The sequence below is a fragment of the Sminthopsis crassicaudata genome, chromosome 3 (assembly GCF_048593235.1).
Source record: "Sminthopsis crassicaudata isolate SCR6 chromosome 3, ASM4859323v1, whole genome shotgun sequence".
NCBI lineage: Eukaryota > Metazoa > Chordata > Mammalia > Dasyuromorphia > Dasyuridae > Sminthopsis > Sminthopsis crassicaudata.
This window is the reverse complement of record NC_133619.1, coordinates 18,097,068-18,118,419: the sequence shown is the minus strand read 5'-3', so window position 1 is coordinate 18,118,419 and position 21,352 is coordinate 18,097,068. Positions and strand designations below refer to the sequence as shown.

Sequence of the window (21,352 nt, the reverse complement as noted above, 5' to 3'; positions counted from 1 at the left end):
GATGTCAAAAGAAACATTGCCAGAATTGAGTATCCAGAAAACTGCCTGAAACCTAGTGGTCTGGAGGAGATTAGTCTTAACAAAAGATTATATAAAGAAAGTAAGCATGTAAAATTTTAGTGTTGGTAACTTAATTCTTTTATCTTGTTTGAGAAGTGGCTAGATGGCATATTGGACAGAGTCCTGGATCCAAAGTTAAGAAGACCTAAATTCAAATCTTGTTTTGGACACTTATTATATGTGTGACCCTTGGACATGTTGTGTACTCTATTTTGAGCCACAGTTCCTCCTCTGTAAATTGGGGGTGATAATTACGCCTACCTCCAAAGTTTGTCATAAGGATCAAATGAGAGCATATTTGTATAAAGTGCTTTATCAACCTTAAAAGTATTAAAGCATTTATGTAAATACTCTGCTATAATTATCTTAAATTAATGACTTTGTTTCATTCTAGTATTTGTCCTCTTAATATAATCAAAAAACATTTTAACACTTGAAAATTTTAAGGAAATCATTGGTTGAGAGAAGCTAGGGAGACTTGAAAGAAATGTCTAGCCCCATCCCTCTTTGTGAAAGACCTGGGGAAGTAGAGGAAGATATGAACATATTTTCACTATTGGTGATAATTGTCGAAGACTGAAAGGGGTTAAGTCACTAACATGATTATTTAACTGTGGTACATAGTAAATTTAGGGTGAGGACTCAAGTTTTTTCTAATTCCAAGCTCAGTTCCCTGTACACCTCTGCCACACTTCCTTGGTAACTGTATTTAAATTCAAAATGCAATATTTCAGTTGTCTGTATTAGAAAGCAAAAATTGATGATAAGAGAAATATCTTCTAAAACTATAAAAGCATTTGCATTTTAGATTTCTGTGGTGGGATGGTTTTGAAAACAAATCTTTATGGGCAAAGGGAAAACATAGCTTACTTAAAGAAATATAACTATGTAGCAGAAGATATGTTTTTAAGGGTCTTCATATGAAGATGCTGGTTTGCCTGGGTAAAGCAAGGAATCTCTCGAGGAATTCCCTATACTCATAAAATCACAAATCAAATCTCGTTCCCATAATATGAAGTAATATTTTTTTAGCAAGTTTTCTTTTTCTTAAACTTGTTCCTTTTTTTTTTTTTTTTTTTTTTTTTTTTTTTTTTTTAATTTGTTTTTTGTTTGTTTTGCTATGTGCAATTGGGGTTAAGTGACTTGCGCAGGGTCACATAGTTAGGAAGTGTTAAGTGTCTGAGACCACATTTGAACTCAGGTCCTCCTGACTTCAGAGCTGGTGCTCTATCCACTGCGCCACCTAGCTGCCCCAGGTTCCCTTTTTTCTTGAAGCAGTAAATGGTATATTGAATTTGAAAGCATAAAAACTTAATTTTGTAGATGTGGGGAAAGGATCACTGTTTAACCATATATACAGTGAAATAGAGCCATGGGCCTTAAATCATCTTTTATCTAGACAGTTCTAACAGCTAATGGCCACCCAACCTTTCTTTGTATACCCTCTATGTTTCAATTAGTGACCCTAATATTCAGCTCTTAGGCTCTCTATTAAAGTTAGTCAACAAAGTTTATCAAATACTCTGCTTAGCATTATGCTAAGTATTGGGGATACAAAGAAAGACAAATAAAAAATAGCTAAGCTTGGAGTGAGGAGGTAATGATGTCAAAAGAAGGTTCTAGCTGTGGGGCTTTTTAGGAAAAGCCTCCTACGTAAGGTAGGATTTGAATTGTCTTGAAGGAAGCGCAGAGGCAGAAGTGAGGAGAGAGTTCTAGGCATTGGAACTGAAAAGACATACATTTGGGAAATAAAGGAATCACAAATAGGCAAGTTTTGTGCATTGGTAGAGTAAATGAAGAGAGAGTATAGTGCGAAGATTGGAAAGGTAGGAGAAATTTAAAAACCAAACAGAAGTTGTTCTGTTTGCTCCAGAACATAATAGAGAGCCATAGGAATAGGGATGGGAAGGGGCTCAAACTTGTACTTTAGGAAATCATTTTGTCAGCTAAGTAGATAGCATATTGGAGTGGGGAGAAGATTGAGTCAGGGAGTCTAACCAGCTTAATATTGCAGTAGTTCAGATGTGAGGTGACCTGCATTTGTACCGGGATGGTGTATGTGAGTGGAATGAATGAGGAGAAAAGTACCCTGTTTGGCCATCCTATACTTTTTTCATTCTTACTACTCTATTTATTCTAGAATTAACACATAACTTTATTTCAATGTTCTCTGTCTTGATTTTTTAACACCAGAAGTGTTCATGAATTCTCCACACTTACCCCTCTTAAATTTGATATTATTTGCTTCCATTGTTTATGAAAATCTGTGACTACAAAAAACTTCTGAAGTATCTTAAGTTCTAAGTTTTTAGTGATACTTACAAATGAATTTGTATTAGTGACATTTACCTGTATTTGAAAAAAAATATGTTAATACATTTTTGGAAGATATTTGTCGAGTTTACTGAGAGTGTATTCATTTTTTATGATGTCACAGTACAGATAAAGATAAAAATGTCAGTGTTTAATGTACACAGAATTGCTAGACCCCTCACAGTAACTTTTGTGGTCCCACAGCTCTTAAACCTGAAGTTTATTTAATCTTGCTTCACTTATTTAAAAGTTGCACTTTCCTTGATTATTATATTGTTCCTAGTTTTTAAACTTTTATGTTCTGTAAAGTTAATCTGTGCTTGTCAGATCACAAGACCACCAGGGGAAAAAAAATTCCATTTTACAAGTATCTTGGCTACAAAATAATTGTTCAAATTATCATTGATCTCTTGGTATAGCTTTATTAAAGGATTTGGGAGCTGAATGGCCTTGACAGCCATTTGGGTGGATCCATATGTAAAATGGATCCCTACTATAACCAGCCCGACAAAAAAGTGGCCTGTCTCTGATGAAAGAGGAACCCATCATTCCTTCCAACTATATAATTCCACTTGTAGATAGCATTAGCTGTTAAGTTTCTCCTGACATTAATTAAGCTTGGTTATCTTCTCTTGAACTCTACCCATTGTTTCTTATGTAGCAAAGAGAAACTCTGGGACTAAACAGAACAAGTAATCCTTCCTACCCATACTAGTCCTTTACATAATTGTTAACAACTGCTATGTCCCCCCCTAAATCTTCCATCCAATAGGCTAGACATGCCCCACTTTCCTCAAGGCCCTTCACCCTTTTGATTACCTTCCTGTACAGTTTAATCGTTGTCTTTTTTTAAATCCATGGTGCCCAGAACTGAACACATTTGCTTCAAGTGAGGTCTATCCAGTAGAAATGTAGGACTATTACCCCCTTCCCTGAATGCAGATTCTTGTAAATGTGGCCCCAGAGGACATTAACTTTTTTAGTGCCATGTCAGGCTGCTGAATCGTTGAGAATACAATCCACTAAACCCTCCAGATCTTTTTCAGAACTGCCATCTAGCTGTGCCTCTTCCACCTTGTACTGTCAAAATTGATTTTTGTATAAACACGTGTAATATTTACATTTGTCCATATTGAATCTCATGTTAGATGTTCTAGGCTATCAAGGTCCCTTTGTGATTGTAACTTGGTTAACCAATACGAGCTATCCTGAGCCATATTGTGTCACCTGCAGATTTAATGAGCTTTTCTATGCCTTTAATCCCAGTAATTGATGAAAATATTAAATAGCAGAGGGCCAAATACAGATCCACAAAGTTGTCCCAGTGGAGTCCTCATGCCATGTTGGCATTGAACTAGCAACAGCCTTTTTAAAAGAGTTGTATATTGAAAATAGAAGAGGGAGGATAATGCTTTATGTCCCTCTGCCAAGCTATGTACCACAGAAATTAGTGGATAAAACATAAAAGAAAGAACGTGTAGACCTTGTAATTCACAGGGGAGTATATCTATATAGAAATGGCTTCATCTCTGTCCACGCAAAAATGTGCAGTATATAGGTAATAAGGAAGGTGAATTAGTGCAAAGAGATAAATGCAGCTTTGTGTCTTTGAGTCTTAGAAGAATTGTGCCTAGACTATTGTAGTGGAAGTGTAAGGGGATGGTGGGAATAGCTAAAAGCAGGGGTTTACTTTTGATTACCTTGCTGATTAATTTTGTTCTTCAAAAGGTAAATGAATGAAGGAGGACACCACAATTCTAGACCTTCTGAATGAGAATGAGGAGAGGTGGAATGATGGCTGAAGTAGAAACGAAATGGGAACCTTGGGAAGAAGTGACAGAGTCATCTTAGGATTTGTGATAAACAAGGACAGGAATAATATGGAATAGAATAGAAACTAAATAGAATAAATTAATATATAAATAATCACAAATAGAAACTAAAAAGGTGAATATAATAGAGCCAAGGATGTGTAATCCTTTTAAACATATTTAACCTACTTGTCTTGGGGAAGGGAAAGGTGAGGAAGGGAGAAAAAATTTGAAACAGAATCTTACAAAAATGAATGTAGAAAGGTATTCTTACATATATTTGGAAAAATAAAAATACTGAGAGGAAAAAAAAACCATCAGAGACATGGTCTATGGCCTTCCCCAAAGTGCTGCCTCAAAGGATCCAGGACACACACACAAAAGGTTGTTACCACAAGGTTGGATCCTTGGCTCTATTATGTTCACCTTTTATGATTAGCACTTAAAAGGCATGGATCTACAAATGTCCATTTTCATTATGAATGGCATGCTTATATTTCACAGTGAAGGATAGCTAATAAATTGAGTGATAAGTCTAGGATCCAGAAACAATTAAAAAAAATTAGTCTTGTTAAGATAAAATATTTTTAGCATTTTTAAATGACAAAATTTTACATTTTTTTGGACACAGTACACATCTCAAAAGGACATACAAAAAGAGTAATATATCTCTTAATTTTGACAACATGATAAAAAGCCCTAGACTTGAAGTTGACTCTTTTCATAACCTAAACATTTCTCATGAAAGTGACCTGAGGGTTTAGCACTTAAATTTGACATGGTGACCCAAGAGCCAAAACTTTTGTTCAGAATTAGGTAAAATTACAGCTCCACTAAATTTGGTCCTAGTTTAAATACATTTTGAATATTGTATTTAGTTCTGGGAATCATATTTGAAGAGACATCGATGAACTGGAGTGTATCAAGAGGAAGATGATCAAGATAATTAAGGGATCTGAAACTATGCAAAGAATGAGTTGAAAGAATTGGGCAAGTTTATCCTCAAAGGGGGAAATTTTGAGGGCACTTGATGGCTGTCAAGAATTTGAAGAACTATTGCTTGGAAAAGAGATTAGACTTGTTTACTTGTCCCCAGAAAGCTAGAGGCAGTTATGGAGAGACCAATTATGGCCTAACAATGGCAGCCATTTCAAAGTGGAATGGGCTACTTTAGGAGGCAATAAATTCTTCATTATTAGATGTCTTCAACAAAAGACTAGATGGCTACTTTTTGAGGAGAGTTACAGAAAAAAGGATTCCTTTGGAGTACTGAATCTGAGGCTTGGAATGATCCTAAAGCCAAGTATTAGAGGGAATACTCTTGGTATCTTCTGGAATTTAAAGAGCCCACTGCTTCTCCAGAACTGGCCTTCCTTGTCTCAACAAGAAGTTATTAGGTGCTTGCTCTGTGCCAAGCACCAGGCTAGGGATTCAGAGACAGCCACATGGAACAATCAAGGAAACAGGAGCCTATGAGGAGAGACACTTCAGGACATTTCTGAATTCATGGGATTATAGGTTTGGCGCTGGAAGGGACCTTGGAAGCCACCATCTCATCAACTCCATCTCATCAACTCCATCTTTTACCAGTGGAGGTAACTGGGGCCTAGTAAGGTTCTGACCCATGTCACTGAGCATGGGGGGATGCAAAAATCATTCAAAGACAATCCCTACTCTCAAGGAGGTTACCAAATAAATGCCAAGGACACACTAGAGAACAAATAAAAGGAGAACATTGGTTGTAGTCAGGAAAGGCTTCCTGAGGAAGGTGGTACTTGTCACATCCTTCTCAAAAGTAGTGTGGGGTTTTGTGGAGTGGAGTTGAGGGAGCATGTTCTAGACAAAAGCAATGGAGAGCCTTGGGAGGACAGTTTGAAAACCAGAATGTGGGAAGAGGAGTTAGAAGGATGGAAAGATAGGTCTGGGACCAAGTTGTAAAGGACTTTAAAAACCAGACAGGGGAGTTAGTTGATCCTAGAGCCAATGAAGAGCCACTAAGGAGGGACATGATATGGTCAGATGCATGCACAAGAAAAATCCTCAGTTATCAGTGCCTCTTTACTTGTGACATCACAAATGGGAAACCATTCAGATACAACTCTATGAGACCTTTACTCTCCCTTCTGTTTATCAGGGTCTCTAAGCAACCTTCTTTTATGGAATAGGATCTGGATGTTCCTGCACTAGTTTAGGAGACCTTGTCATAACTCAGGTGCATAGGTGTATAGCATCTCACCTGAGGGCCAGCCATCCGTCTTTTTGTTGAGTCTTGCACATATTTGCAGACAGACATCTGAGATAATGACATCTCCTTTATTCTGAACCATTAAAGCCTTGCAGTTTGTGACATTAAAGTATAAACCCACCATTCTAGACTTCAGAGATAGACAAAAACCAAAATGGCACTTGCTGCCAAAGACTCTCAAGTTCTCCTAGTGAAGAATAACTTAAATATAATTTAGTACAAGAAATGTGAGGCACAATAGACAGAATACTAACAGCTTGGGGGGTGGGGGTTAGGAGAAGGCTTGAGATCAGTGAATTTTTAAAATGAAGCTGAGCCTTAAGGATTCAGAAAGGTGGAACTAATAGAAAGTAAATGCATTCACCACCTTACCCCACCCCAAAAGGTTGTCAACGAGTATTTATTAAATACTGACTGTTGTGCTATACAAGTGTACTATGCTAGCCATTGGTGCTACATGTACAAAGAATGAAACCATCTCTATGCACTTTCTAAAAGGACTGGCAAGTACTTATAAAAATATACAACATAAATATAAAGGGAATCCGTTCAGATCTTTTGGGAAGCAAGGCAGAAGTAGAAGGGGATCAAGAAGGACTTCATGCAAAAGATAATGTTTGAGGAAGAGAGGGATTCTCTGTGACAGAAGAAAGGATAGGTGCAGGAAGAAAGTGAGGGACAGAGAGATCAATTCGGCCTGCCTAGAGAGTAAGGAGAACACAGCACATAATATTTACAAATATTACATGCTAATATCTTTTGTTGTTCAGTCTTGTCCACCTCTTTGTGATCTCATTTAGCATTTTCTTGGCAAATGCTGGTGTGATTTGTTGTTTAGGCACATGCAACTAGTGTCTTGATTCTGGATTTGAACTCAGGAAGATGAATCTTCCTGATTTCAACTGAGGCATTACATGCACTATGATGCCACCTAGCTGCCTATTTAGCATTTTTATTATCCTTTAATTGATTTATAGTAAAAAAAAATTATGCTCCAAAAGCTCATGATTTTATGATTTACTCTTTCAAATCCTAATCATAACCACTTACTACATCTCTCTTCCTCTGCTTCTGTCTCAGAGAGGTGTTCTTTCTTCTTGCCAGGGCTAATATCTCTACCCAGTGCCCAATCCTAGTCCTTCTCAACTTTATAGGAATGCATTTAGATTCTCTAGGTGCTGCGGTGGATGGAATACTAGGCTTGGAGTCAGCTAAATCACAGAACTTCACCTCTGCTTCCTCATCTGGAGCAAGAGGATAATAAGAGTCTCCTACCCAAGGTTGTTAGGAGGTATTAGAGAATTGCTAGCTGTTATTATTTGTTTTTTCATTTTTACTCTCCTTTCTTCATTCTTTTTTCTAGGAGCTTCCCTCAGCTAACCAAGCCATTTTCTCTAAAACTCAGGTCCCTTTTGCTCCTAGAACAAAATGTGTATTACTCAACTTGGCCTTAAAAATCCTTAAAAATCTAGCTTTACCTTCTTCATTTGATAGTTAATTTTTATGGCAGGAGAATATGTAAACTCCTTTCAGCAATCACCAAAGATCTGTCTTTTTAAAAACTCTTTCTAGTCCTTAACTTCTTTCTTAATAATCTTTTTGTTAGATTTATCTAATTCTGTGACCATTCCACTACTTTTTCTGTTATATTTCTTGGTGGCAGCATTACATAGTCAGGGTAAAGTAGTTTGAATCCTTTTTCTCATTTTTATTGACTGCATAAACATGGGTAAATTTCCTTATATATAAACTGGAGATAATTCCTGTTGTGGGGATCTTGAGTGCGGTGGGGTCCAGATAAGATAATGCATGTGAAGTACTTTACAATCTTAGAGTGATTATATAAATCTTAACAGCTTCCCACTAATTGCCAGGGCATTTTCTGTTCTCAGATTATCTTGTCATACTGAATTTTGTGTATGTTGTACCCTCCCTTTAGTTTCTTGATGGTAGAGGGATCATTTTTTCGCAGTCAAACTCCTAGGAAGCTTGTCCAGACTGAATACATCAGTTTCTTTGTCTCCTACTGACTTTTAAGCACCTTGCGATCTTATTTCTGATCCTAGTATTTATTTCTTTGTTGTCTTTTTGGCTTCATAGCAACAACTAAAAGTGCATTAAAGTTTGCAGAAAACTTATTGGAGGGTAACTGGTTCAGCAGCATGAACTTTGAGATACTCTATACAGATCATGTCTCCATTGGCTTAACTGTCAACACCCAGCTCATCAGTGTCCAGGAAGGGTTTAAATCCAGGTCCTTTTTTCTCCAAATAGATGCTGCCTATCATTTAAAAAAAAAAAAAAAAAAAATTAACTTTCAATACTCTTGGGATGACTTGAATTTAAATTGGGTTTAATGTTCTGCAGACTCATTTTCCTTTTTGTGAGTGTAGGCTAACATTTATTGAGCTCTTTAAGGTTTGCAAAATTGAGAACCTGAAGCTTAGAAGGATAAGTGATTTGCCAAGGTCACCCAGTCTGCATCTAAGAAGAAAGTGCCTGAGATGGGACATTGCTCTTACCCACTACTTCACTCAACTAGTCTTCTTGTCACTTGGCAGAGAAATGGGATGTTGCTGTTTTGTCTCTTGGCTTTCCCCTTGGGAAAACTATAAGAAATGGGGGCAGTCCACATCTCCCTTCTTACTCTTAATTTGGAATTGATTTTCACTTTTACTTTTAATTAGTCAGTTAGCTACACAGTTGGTCTGGAAATGACTGGTTTCCTGTCAAGATATGTAATCAGTTTTTCTTTTTGGGATGATTAAATGCTTACCAAGTTGGCTGCAAACCATTGCCCTACAACCGTACTTCGCTATTTTCTCTTTTGCCCATTTTTCCCTTATTAACAAGTTTGAGTAGTATGGTATGGAGGCCACGTGGTACATTGCTTGCTGGCTTTATAGTTGGAGGCACTGTGGTTCCACAAAACAGACCTCTCTGGGACTCTCTGGTGACACCCCAGAGAAATTGGGGGTGCTAAAAAAGCTCCTCACTCAGTCATTAGCCAAGCCCAAGTACATTCATTCCATACTAGAAGAACTGGTGAAGCATTGTGTCACTGCCAGAGACAGCAGAGATCTGAAGAGATATGCACGGAATAGGCTTTAGGTTGTGAGCCAAAGGACCTGGGTTCAGATCTGGCCTTTGTTCCCTTTGCTCTGACTTGGTCAAGATGATTTTTTCTGCATAAGCTTCCTCTCTAACATCAAGCCAACTTTTTTTAAATTTAAAGCTGTTTATTAACATACATGCATGGGTAATTTTTCAACATTGACCCTTGCAAAGCCTTGTTCCAAATTATCCCCAACTCCCTGCCTTAGATGGCAGGTAGTTCAATATATGTTAAGTATGTCAAAATATATGTTAAATCCAATATATGTATACATAAATCAGATCAAGAAGGAAGAAAGAAAAGAAAATGCAAGCAAACAACAACAGAAAGAGTGAGAATGCTATGTTGCAGTCACACTCAGTGCCCACAGTCCTCTGAGTGTAGATGACTCTCTTCATCACTGAGCAGTTGAAACTGGTTTGAATTGTCTCGTTGTTGAAGAGAGCAACGTCCATTATAATTGATTGTCAGATAGTCTTGTTGCCATGTATAATTTCCTGGTTCTGCTCATTTCGCTCAGCATTAGTTCCTCTAAGTCTCTCCAGGCGTTTCTGAAATCATCCTGCTGATCGTTTCTTACAGAACAATAATATTCCATGACATTCATATATCATAATTATTCAGCCATTCTCCAATTGATGGGCATCTACTCAGTTTCCAGTTTCTTGCTGCTACAAAAAGAGCTGCCACAAACATTTTTGCACGTGACACCAACCCACTTTCAAAAAAGATGAGCTCTAGAAATCTTGTGAAATCTTTAAAAGTTGCTTTCCATATTAGTTGATTTAGTTGAATCAAATAAAAGTTATTTTTATGTAGAGGAAATTATTTAGTCTCATTTTGTACAAAAGAGGAACATGAATACCTTCTATTGTCAGTGACAGACACATTTCACACATATTGAGTTATGCTTTTCTATTATATGAGATTGGGATAGAGAGCCAGCCTTGGAGTAGGGAAAAACTGGATTCACATCCTTCCTCTGACACCTTGGCTTTCTGTAACAAGTTGGAGAAGTTACTGAGTTTCTCGAGTATCCCAGGGAATTCTGAAGAGGGACAGAGCTTGGTTCTCATATTAATAGAGACATTTTAATAATAGGAAGCTTGGTCCAAAAAGAAGCCCAAAGTAGACCTCCTCTCCTGCCTTGGACTTTGGACTGTGCTTCTGAGGGAAGGGGAGGCATTCCAACCACAAGCACAGGGCCTCTTTTCAGTTGGGATTCTTCATTAGGACACCATATTAGGGGCACCAGAAGCAAGCGCGTTCTCTGTCAGTAGGCTATGTCCTCATCAAGCAAATTATCACAGGCCTTTGAAGTAGGGCTTCAGTAGTTCTTTTGGAATTTGATACATGAGTGGTTTTACATGAACTTGGTCCTAAGAGTCTTGAATAAAATGACACAAGCAGCATTTTTATTGATGGGTTTAAAAATGGACACAACTCTTTATCAAAAGAACAATGAAAGTCCCCTTGAGTCTTCGAAAAAAGCATTTACAAAAGATTCACATTTCGAGTAGAGTTTTTAAGAGGTTGTAGTCATGATTATGGATTGTTGGTTTTTCTTTTTTAACAGACTATGAGACGGCAGCGAAATGAAGTTGTTGTCGAGTTAAGGAAGGTAAGTCTGAATAAAATTTATGCCTCCAATCTAATTTGACAATGAATGAATGGATGAAGCATTTAGTATGTACTTACTAAGTGCAAGTAATACAGATAGGAAAGTCAGATGGTCCCAGTTCTCAGGCAGTTACCTTCTGATGGGGAAGCTTTCAGTTGCAAGACAGAAGAGCCTCTGGTTCTTCAGAGGCAGCAGTGTACCAAATAATACTTCAGTAAGGTTGTAGACATGGTAATGGTTGTATAATGATTATAATAACATTACATATCTAACTTTGAATGAGTGGCAGACATAGAGTGAATGAAGTGCCAGTCACAGAACCAGGAAGATTTGGGTTTCTGTTCCCTCCATTAACACATGCCAGGCAAAGGTCTTTCTTCTCACTGCCTCAGGTAGCTCATAGACTCCAGAACCAGTGCTCTGCCTTGGGAATACCCATCCCTAACCCGTTTAGGATTATCATGAAATGTGGTATATTTGTAAAAGTTTCAGAGGGTACTGCAGTTTGCTGTTTATAGAGCTATGACTTAGCCCTGAATATAATGGATACATTAAGTAGAAACTCTATCTGTAACTTTCTTTATAAAGTTTGTGTCATCTTTTAGTCATTGTGCATGCCTGCCCTGGATTAAATGACTTCTAATTTTTAATTGCTTCTTAGAAAGGAAGATGTATCTTAGCATATAATGGTTCAGTACTAAATAGCCCAGTTTTTAGTTTGACCTTTGGTCATCTCTGCATGAGATAATAAAATAACACTGGTAAATCAACCTGGAGAGTGAATGAGAGGTAAGAACACTGATCTGAGAGTCAGGAAGAATTGGTTCAATTCTGTCTCTGCCACAGGCTGTGATATCCCTGGCAGATCACAGCACCACTTAATTTAATTCAAAGACTACAGGTGGCTAGAGTAGGCTTCCTAGGTAAGGACTTCCCTATGTCAGTAAAACATAGGACCATTCTAGTTGTTCTGCCTGGTTCCATAATTTAAGAAGGTCTTTACTATTTTAAATATGAAGCATAAGCATATTTTTATTTTAAGCTTTTGGTTTCATCATGGTTTTTGATTATTTGGGGTTCTTAGTTTGATTTGTCTGTTTCTCTTTCTCTTTAATGTCTTAGTTCATGTAGGAATAAAATTTTGTATATTCTGATCTTTAAAAAAGAGATTTTAAACAAAAGTTTTCTACCCTTCCCCTTATATTTATTTAGAACAAAAGAGATGAACATCTCTTAAAAAGAAGAAATGTACCACATGAAGATATTTGTGAAGATTCTGATATAGATGGTGATTACAGAGTGGTGAGTTTGCTTACATTTAAGACTGCTGATAAAAAAATTGCATAATTTCAGAATGATTTTTTTACTTAACACTTTGTATAATTTTCATTTTCTAGCAAAATACCTCCTTAGAAGCAATTGTGCAAGTAAGTTTTTTTTTTTTTTTTCCCTTCTAATCATTTTTTTCCTTGAATAAATGCTTGTTACTATATTAACCATTTGTTATTTTATCACAGAATGCTTCAAGTGATAACCAAGGAATCCAGCTAAGTGCTGTTCAGGCTGCTAGGTAAATTTTAAATTGCTGCCTTTCTAGCTTATATTTGTAAGTGTTAACCTTTTGAAAATTCACAGTACAAAGTTCAGTCAGATGTGAAATCTCAGGCTAACTGAGGTCATTCAATTTTTCTTGTAATTTTTATAATTAATAGTGCCAAAATTGTGTTTTAATGTGACATGTATAAAATAAATAAAAACTTATTTTAAAAAGAAAGTCCAAAAAAGAAAGAAAAAAGCTTATATAAAAACTCACTTTTTCGTTGTTTCTGGTGTGTTTATTGTATACAATTTCTGTTGCAATTAGTGTAACTAAAAGCTCTCCCCCTTATTTACCACTTATTTTCATGTTAATCAAGCAAAATCCATAGGCCTACAAATCTGCCACAGCTACATATTCTTTTTAAAGCATAGCTTTGACCAGTTATTCCAATGCTCTACAATCTTTAACTGTTCCTTCTTGCTAATAGGATAAGAGGAAAATGGCAAAGAGATTGCTGTGGCTAGATTGTAGAATATATAAGGAAGGTTGTTAAACTTGGAATGCCCTTAGCCCTTTACATTAAATTCGGGATTTTCAGACTTTTTGGTCCATCTTTACCTTCCTTTCTTTCTTCCCCCAGTTGCCAAAGACTATCTAGTCTTTTCTATTTGTATCCCTAGTGCTTAGCACCTAACCCTAAATAGTTTTTCTTTATGATCAAACTAAATGGTGTGATATAAGTAAAGTAGGAAGACAGAAAATGAATGAAGGTACAGAAAGGTGTTTTAGGCATGAGAATTAATGTTGCCATATTAATAGGGCAGTTTGACTTGACTAGATGGAGGATGCATATTCAAATCTGTATTTGAGCTATAAATAAAGTACCCTAGAAATCAGACAGAATAATCTCAGCAATGCAATAGGAAATAGAGGCAGAAGTTTTTAATCAGAAAAACCACATGATGAAAATGTGCTTTTTGAGGTGGTTTTACACAAGAGCGGGATTCATTGCCCTTGGAATGTTTTAAACTTTTATAGAAGAGATTGTTAATTTTTTTTTTAAATAACCTAAACTAATTGTCAGAAACTCACACATGGGAATAAAATTCTATTCTATATAATTACATTTAATAAGTTTTTTCCTTGCCTTATTTCTCATAGAAAGCTTTTGTCCAGTGATCGCAATCCACCAATTGATGACTTAATAAAATCTGGAATATTACCTATTTTAGTCCATTGTCTCGAAAGGGACGACAAGTAAGTGCTTTTTGAACTCTTTTAAACTTAAAAAAAATTTAAGCTTTTTTCTCTAAATTTTTTTTTTTTAAGTAGACAGTTGAGTATTGATTGAAATGAAGGCACAAGGTCATCTTTCATTTTAATAAAGGGTAAATTCAATGGAGTAAGTTCATGTGTAACTAGTAAATAATCACTCTTTAGTCTGTTTTTCTTAACTGTTTGCAGGGAGAAGCATATGTAGTAGAATAGCATAATTATGAATACAAATGATAAGCAAAACATAGTGAACTGCTTATTTGGGGAAGAGATGTAACTTATAGTTACATCGTTGACTTCAAACTACAAAATTAATACTTTTCCCTTATTTGGTTTTAGCCTTCTTACAGACCCAACATTTACTATAGTCCTTGTCCACTGTGTTAATAGCTACCCCCCAAAAAAATAAAATAAAATAAATTTAGTAGAAAAATGTCAGATTTGTTATCACAAAGAACAATTTTTATGAGGATAGGAATGGGTTGTTAAGAGGGCGTATCTTGGAGACATGTGGAGATGTAACCATTAAAAAGAATAAGATTATATAGAGAGAATTGAGTCTGAATTGGGTTTGGTCCAATAATTAAAAATTCAAGCTGGTAAAACTTTTGTTTCTTTTAGTCCTTCTTTACAGTTTGAAGCTGCATGGGCTTTGACAAACATTGCTTCTGGAACCTCTGAACAAACACAGGCTGTAGTTCAGTCCAGTAAGTTGATTAGTTGACAGTTTTAACAGATGACAATTGCATGCTTTATTTTGAAAAGTCAATGTAAAAAAAAAAAAAAAAAAAAGCTAAAAGAAATAGTTTTCCTTTGAGTAAACTTGTGCTTCAAGAAGAGAGCTTTCTACAAATATCTCAAGTCTAAGTGTAAGCATATTTCAAACTTTTCAGTCTTGAGAGTCACCTGATTTATTTGGAAGAAAAATTTTAGTCTGCATTTTATGATATTTCTTTACTGATCTTGAGGTAATTTTTCAATAAAAACAATTTTTAAAGGTACTTGCATATACTTCTAACAGCTGCCTCTTTGATTAAAAGATGGTTGAATAGAATTGTGTCCTAAGCAATAATACCATGTAGACACTCAGTGAGACCCTCTAATCTTTATGTTCCCTTCAACTGCCTTTGGAGAGTGACAGTATTAAGTATTGCGTGTGAGATTATTTAGGTTGATGTTATAAATTGTGCAGGGTAGGAAGGGATCTGTGATTTTCAGTAGATGTGGAGGGTGGGAGTTTCCCTCACTGAAATAACTTCTTAGCTCATAAGCCACCTCACAAGTCAGTAGGAGAGCAGGCCTTGAATCCAGTTTCTTAAAACTATTACAGACAAATACTGAGTATGTTGCTTTCAAAAGATAACTTTTTTTTTTTTTAAATCATTGCATTCTGTTTCTTACACAAGTCACTTTTCTCCTGACTATAGCTATATATAGCATACAATAACAAATCCATAGTACCCATTAGAGAATATATTGCATTCCTCATCTGTAGACCACTACTAAGCTACCAACACTGGTAGTTGATAGCATTGTACAATCCTTTGTGTACCTCATACTTATTAGCACAATACTGGACGTGTAGTTGATATTTAATGTTTGTGGATTACTTTTACAATGTCAGTAGAAAATTGTTTTCTGCAGTAGGAACAAGCATTAATTAATTAATAATTAGCAAGCATTGCTAGCTCTACTACAGGACTATATTGCTTGTTTGTGAATGGAGTCTTGTCCACAATTGTAGTAATGGAATTAAAATATTGACTCAGATTCCATAAGCCACATTTGAATTTCATCCTGTTGTTTGTAATCAGGCTTAATAATGTAGCTTTTTTTTAAGTACTAGGCACAAAGGTCTTTGTGAAGTATTAGGAGAGACACAAGATAAATAGGACATGGTCATTCTCAAGAAAATTAAATCCTAATAGAGGAATTTAGAATCTAATATTTATATAAAATGATTCTGTTTTAGCTTTACATATTTTAAAACATTTATTCCAATTCCTTATGAAAACAAATACCAAGTAATTTTAGGATTAAATAATCTGCTAATTATTTTTCACAGTATTTGTAGATGAAAATTTAGCATAGAATAGAAATGTTTTCCCTTCTGTGCTAAATAAAATTGATTTATTTTCCAGGGACTAAGGTTCTAGGAGAAGAGAGAGATTTGCTTGTTGGGTTGGGTTGCAGAAACCAAGTAGTACTTTTAGTTCTCACAATTCTTTCTCTCCTAGATGCTGTGCCACTTTTTCTGAGGCTTCTCCATTCACCTCATCAAAATGTGTGTGAGCAAGCGGTCTGGGCACTGGGAAACATCATAGGTCTGTATTAAGCGTTTTAATCAAAACCAAAAAGCTGTCAATATAAAGTTTTAATAGAAGTAAAATGGAATACTATTAGATATGACAAAAGGAAGAGAATACATGCCAGTTTGTCATACAGAGGAGAGTTTGCATATCCTAATACCACCAAAAATAGCTTTTAGGTTAGCTTATGAAATTTGATTTGAAATGGCTGATGGATGCAAAACTCAGCAAATAAGATGAAAATTGTTTTTTAAATATTTCCCATGTATTTCTCTATACAGCTGAGAATCTGCATGATCCAGATCCCTTCTCCATTTGTCCTTTTCTTTCCTTGTAACTAATGTTCATTAGTTCTTGTTGTAGAGAGTGTGTGAGAACAGAGTGTAAAAAAAGTCACTTAGAACTTTTTCTCATTAGCAATTTTTCTCATTAAATAAGCTCTTTAAAACTCAGTTATATGTAAGTTACCTTTTCTCCACAAATGAGAAAGACAGTCATTTTTTTAGTCTTCACTGGGACAGAGTCCAGTAGCATGTTGTAGCTGCCCTTGATTAGTTATCTGATTTTGGATAAGTCACTTGCTATGTATTGGCCTTTATAAACAGAGAGGATTGGATTCCATTCCATTTCTGATGTCCCTTCCAAATACCTAGAGGACTTAGGTAATTTTAAAACCTGATCCCAAGTATATTTCTGTCAGCATGTCAACTGTCTGCTTTCTGAGGACCAGCCAAGTGGTGAGTTCAGAGAGGCCAGCCACTTGGAGATGAATTCTTTGGCCATGGCAGTGACAGGAAAGGAATTGAGCTTTAATCTGTCTATAATCATTTAGTATTTGTAATCTAAATTGTGAGATCCCTGACCATTTATTAAGGATTGGAGGAGCTGAATCCTGTCAGTCTTAACATTCTATGAACAAAACCAGAAGAACGTTGAAGTTAGGAGAAAGATTACAAGAAGTATCCAGCTTGCATGTCTCTCTGCTTTCTTTTGTAATAAAAATAAGTTATATGCAAGTTTTTTGGAGTTGGAACTGTTGGTTGACAGTTCATAATCTCTCCTTGGCAAAACAATGACAATTAATGTACATTGATTTTTGTCATTTACCCAAATGGGAAAGAAAAGGGAACAGGTAACGCCTGCTCTTCATCAGGCACTAGGCTATTAAGCACTTTACAAATATCATCTAATTTGATCCTCACAATAACCTGGGAAGTAGGTGCCATCATTCCCATTTTACAGTTGAGGAAACTGAGGCCAACTGAGGTTAGTGACTTGCACAGGTACCACCCAGCTTGTGTCTGAGGCAGGTTGTATTCTCAGATCGTTTTGATTCCAGTCCCAATTCATTGTGCACTGTGGTGCCCCCAGCTGCTTCAAAAGCTACAGCAAACACCATTTAAGGAACATTTGTGAATTTATTATCATTTATAAATACCTGCCAAAAAAAAAAAAAACAAAAACCAAAAAAAAAAACTACCAGGAAAACCACATACCTTGTGCCCGGAGAAAGAAAAAAGAAATTGTATGAAGTACATGGTACATCCTTTCTAACCTTATTCAATACTTTGCTACTTTCAGGGCCAAGGCAAGGATATTTTATTTTCAAACATGGTTTTGGTGAGAAAATGTGAACTCTTAGAATCAGGAGGTATTTCAGTTTGGTATTTGTATTACATTACTTAGCACAGTCCCTGGGACACATGTTTAATAAATGCTTCTTGGTATTTGGTGGGTGTTTTTTTTGTTTTTTTTTGTTTTTTTTAAGAAAAAGAAAAAAGGCTGGCTAAAGCCTTGTAAGCCCCCTAGAAACCTCTCATCTCCCTCCTCAGAGTATGTTCTTCAAGAAAAGAATCAGGAAGCATGGGCATAGTGAATCTTGAGTAAGATTTTGAGGGGGGAAAAATGAAATCAATTATTTTTCAAAGACAGGAAGTGACTCATTGTTGATACCCTGAATCATTCATGAATCAGCTGTGGTATGCAGAGAGACCACTAACTAATTAGAGGGAAAAAAAACAGAAATATGGTGATAAGGAGAATGTGCCAGCTCTGGAGTTAGAGATCTAGGCTTAGAATTCACTTCCTATACCTGATTAGCTATTGCTGTGACTGGGGGTATCTAAACCAGAGGTGAAGTTTTAGGAGAGCTGGGCTTTCATGTCCCTGGCACCTTTGTAGCTCTGATCCTGCAGGAGAGAATTAAAGCATAGGTTGTTACATTTGGTACCGAAGTCAAGTCAAACCTTGATTGTCTGGCCAAATGGAGAAAGAAGGAACAGGCAGGAGAAGCACTGTTTTATTATATAAACTCATTTGTAAGATATTACTGAGGAGCATAATGGAATATTGTGAATGTTACTGCCTCATTAAACAGGGAGCAGTAAAAGAAAACGCTTTTAAAGAAGACCGAGAAACATACTAAACTAAGCAAAAGTCAATTATTATTTTTTTGTAATTTTTTAAATTGGCATTATGAATTTTTTCCCTCCATCTCTCCCCTTCTCCACCCATTGAGAAGGTTAGCAATCTATCACTTTTACATTCAAATCATGCAAAACGGATTTCATATTAGCATGTTGCAGTAAAATGAAGCAAGAAAAATAAACAAAAATTAAGTTTTTTTTTTTTATGCACTCTGGATATTTTCTCTGGAAGTAGAGAGCATTTTTTTCATCAGGATTATTGAATGAATTGTCTTGGATCATTGTGATCAGAACAGCCAAGTCATTCACATTTGATCTTGTACAATGTTGCTGGTATGGTGTACATTGTTCTCACTGGTTCTGCTCACTTTGCATTGCGTCAGTTCATATAAAACTTTTCAGGTTCTTCTGAAATCACCCTGAGCCATCATTTTTTGTAGCAAAATAGGATTTTGTAACTATCATATACTACAACTTGGTTCAGCCATTCCTCAGTTTCCAATTCTTTGCTACCACAAAAAGAGCAGCCATAAATATTTTTGTGTTATTTCGGTTCTTTTCCTTTGGTTTCTGTGGGATATAGATCTAGTGGTATTTAAAGATATGCAGAGTTTTACAGTTGCTTGGACATTGTTCCAAATTGCTCTCCATATTGACCAGAACAGTTCATAAGTCCCCCAAGAGTGTATTAGTATTCCCATTTTTTCTTCATCTCCTCCAGCATTTGTCATTTCTCTTTTCTCTGATTAAAGAAATCTCTTCTTCTTCTTAAATCCTTTTATCCTTTGGAAAATTGCTTGTCCATATCCTTTGATACTGCCTGTATTTTATTTTTTTTTTAAAAGAAAAAAGAATGCTCTCTGACATTGCAAATAGACAGGTTCAGAAGTGAAGGAGGGGAAATCTAAGTCACAGAACACACCTGACTCAAGAATAAAAGTTGAAGGGGCAGCTAGGTGGCGCAGTGGATAGAGCACCAGCCCTGAATTCAGAAGGACCTGAGTTCAAATCTGGTCTCAGATACTTAACACTTCTTAGCTGTGTGACCCTGGGCAAGTCACTTAACCCCAGCCTCCAAAAAAAAAAAAAAAAAGAATAAAAGTTGAGGGGTCACACAAAGGAATAGGTAAATGAGCGTTCGTTCAAGCAAAGAATCACAAAGATGTTGATTAAAAAAAAAAATGTCATCAGATGCACAACCATTATTCTCCATTTGTGTCAAGAGAACTATTGTAAACTCTGCAATGTATTGAGGTTCTTTGGGAAGATCTGGATCAATATTACACCACATTGGTCAAGTATCAGTGCATCATCGGAGGGAATACTCATATTGGAGAGGCTCATCAATTCACGAGAATAGTGAAATATAGTCTTAAAGCCATTTCTCACAAATTGCTATGTCAAACCTTGCCATGATGTTCCAAAACATTTTATAATTCCTTGCTTATTTAAATTTTTCCACTTTTACTATTAACCAGGTACAAAAAATAGTATGTTTTCTTTGGTTTATGTGGAAATGAATGTACTGTATAATTTCTAACTTCAGATTAATGAGGAGAGAATAGGTTTGTGTTAGAGTGCCTGGATTATCCTCCCAATTAGAATATTGAGCCAGTAACCTGGCTTTCTGGAGCCACATTTTCCTTGTTTGTAAGTAGAGTAGAGAATTTTAAGTCACTTTCATCTCTCCATCTGCCCTCTTTCCTTCTGTCCCTTCCTGTAATCCTCCTCCTGCGTTTGCATTACAAGGAAATCAGAGAAATGATCCAATACATACTCTGCAATAGTCAGAGCAGCACTCATTACGCTAACAGGGAACAACGAGCAGGATGGTTGAGAATCTGCTTGGAAATGGGGGGGGGGGGAAATTATTGTACATAGGAAATAACTGAAGGATACAAAGAAATACAGAGGGGCAGCTAGGTGGTGCAGTGGATAGAGCACCAGCCTTGAATTCAGGAGGACCCGAGTGCAAATGTGGTCTCAGACACTTAACTCTTCTTAGCTGTGTGACCCTGGGCAAGTCACTTAACCCCAGCCTCAGGAAAAAAAAAAAAGAAAAGAAAAATACAGAAAAATTGGAAATTCTCATGTTGATTGAAATGAGTAAACCAAGAGAATGATCTGCACCATGATATCTATGTAAATAGAGAGATCACTGAAAGGAAGTTGAACTTAGTTAATGGAAAAAACATTAAAGAGTCCAGAGAAACCATGTAATCTACCTCATCCCTATGGTAGAGGTGAGGAGTCAGTGAGACTGAATATTTCAAACATTGTCAGAATATGGTCACTCAGTCACTGTGCCAGATGTTTTTGCTCCAGAAATGGAATTAAATGACAGACACAAAGGGTCCTGAAACTCTAGAGGTTAAAAAAAGAAAGAAACTCTAGAGGGGTCTATGTTAAAAGTTTTTATGTTGGAATTAGCAATAGATGGAACATTAGATGCATTTACAATGCATGTTTGAACTGGAATTTGCCTCAGACCTTCCAAGAAGCCAAGGAACAATCTCTAAGAATTGAGGACTCTGAAATAACTGTCTCCTGGTCTTCACCCTAACCCCAAGCATTCATTCTGTTACCAGAAAGGCATAAAGAGGAAGCATCTTGAGTTTCTCAGTGAGGTTGTAGTAA

General features: G+C 36.2%; 1 protein-coding gene across 1 annotated transcript in view; it reads left to right on the top strand.

Moving 5' to 3' along the window:
- Positions 1-21,352, top strand: part of KPNA4 (karyopherin subunit alpha 4) — a 45,606-nt gene that overhangs the window by 9,885 nt on the left and 14,369 nt on the right. Inside the window, exons 2-8 of the mRNA XM_074298104.1 lie at positions 11,121-11,165; positions 12,378-12,467; positions 12,563-12,592; positions 12,683-12,735; positions 13,867-13,962; positions 14,602-14,687; positions 16,218-16,304. Of these exons, the coding sequence (XP_074154205.1) occupies positions 11,121-11,165; positions 12,378-12,467; positions 12,563-12,592; positions 12,683-12,735; positions 13,867-13,962; positions 14,602-14,687; positions 16,218-16,304 (487 nt within the window). The remainder of the gene's footprint in view (positions 1-11,120; positions 11,166-12,377; positions 12,468-12,562; positions 12,593-12,682; positions 12,736-13,866; positions 13,963-14,601; positions 14,688-16,217; positions 16,305-21,352) is intronic.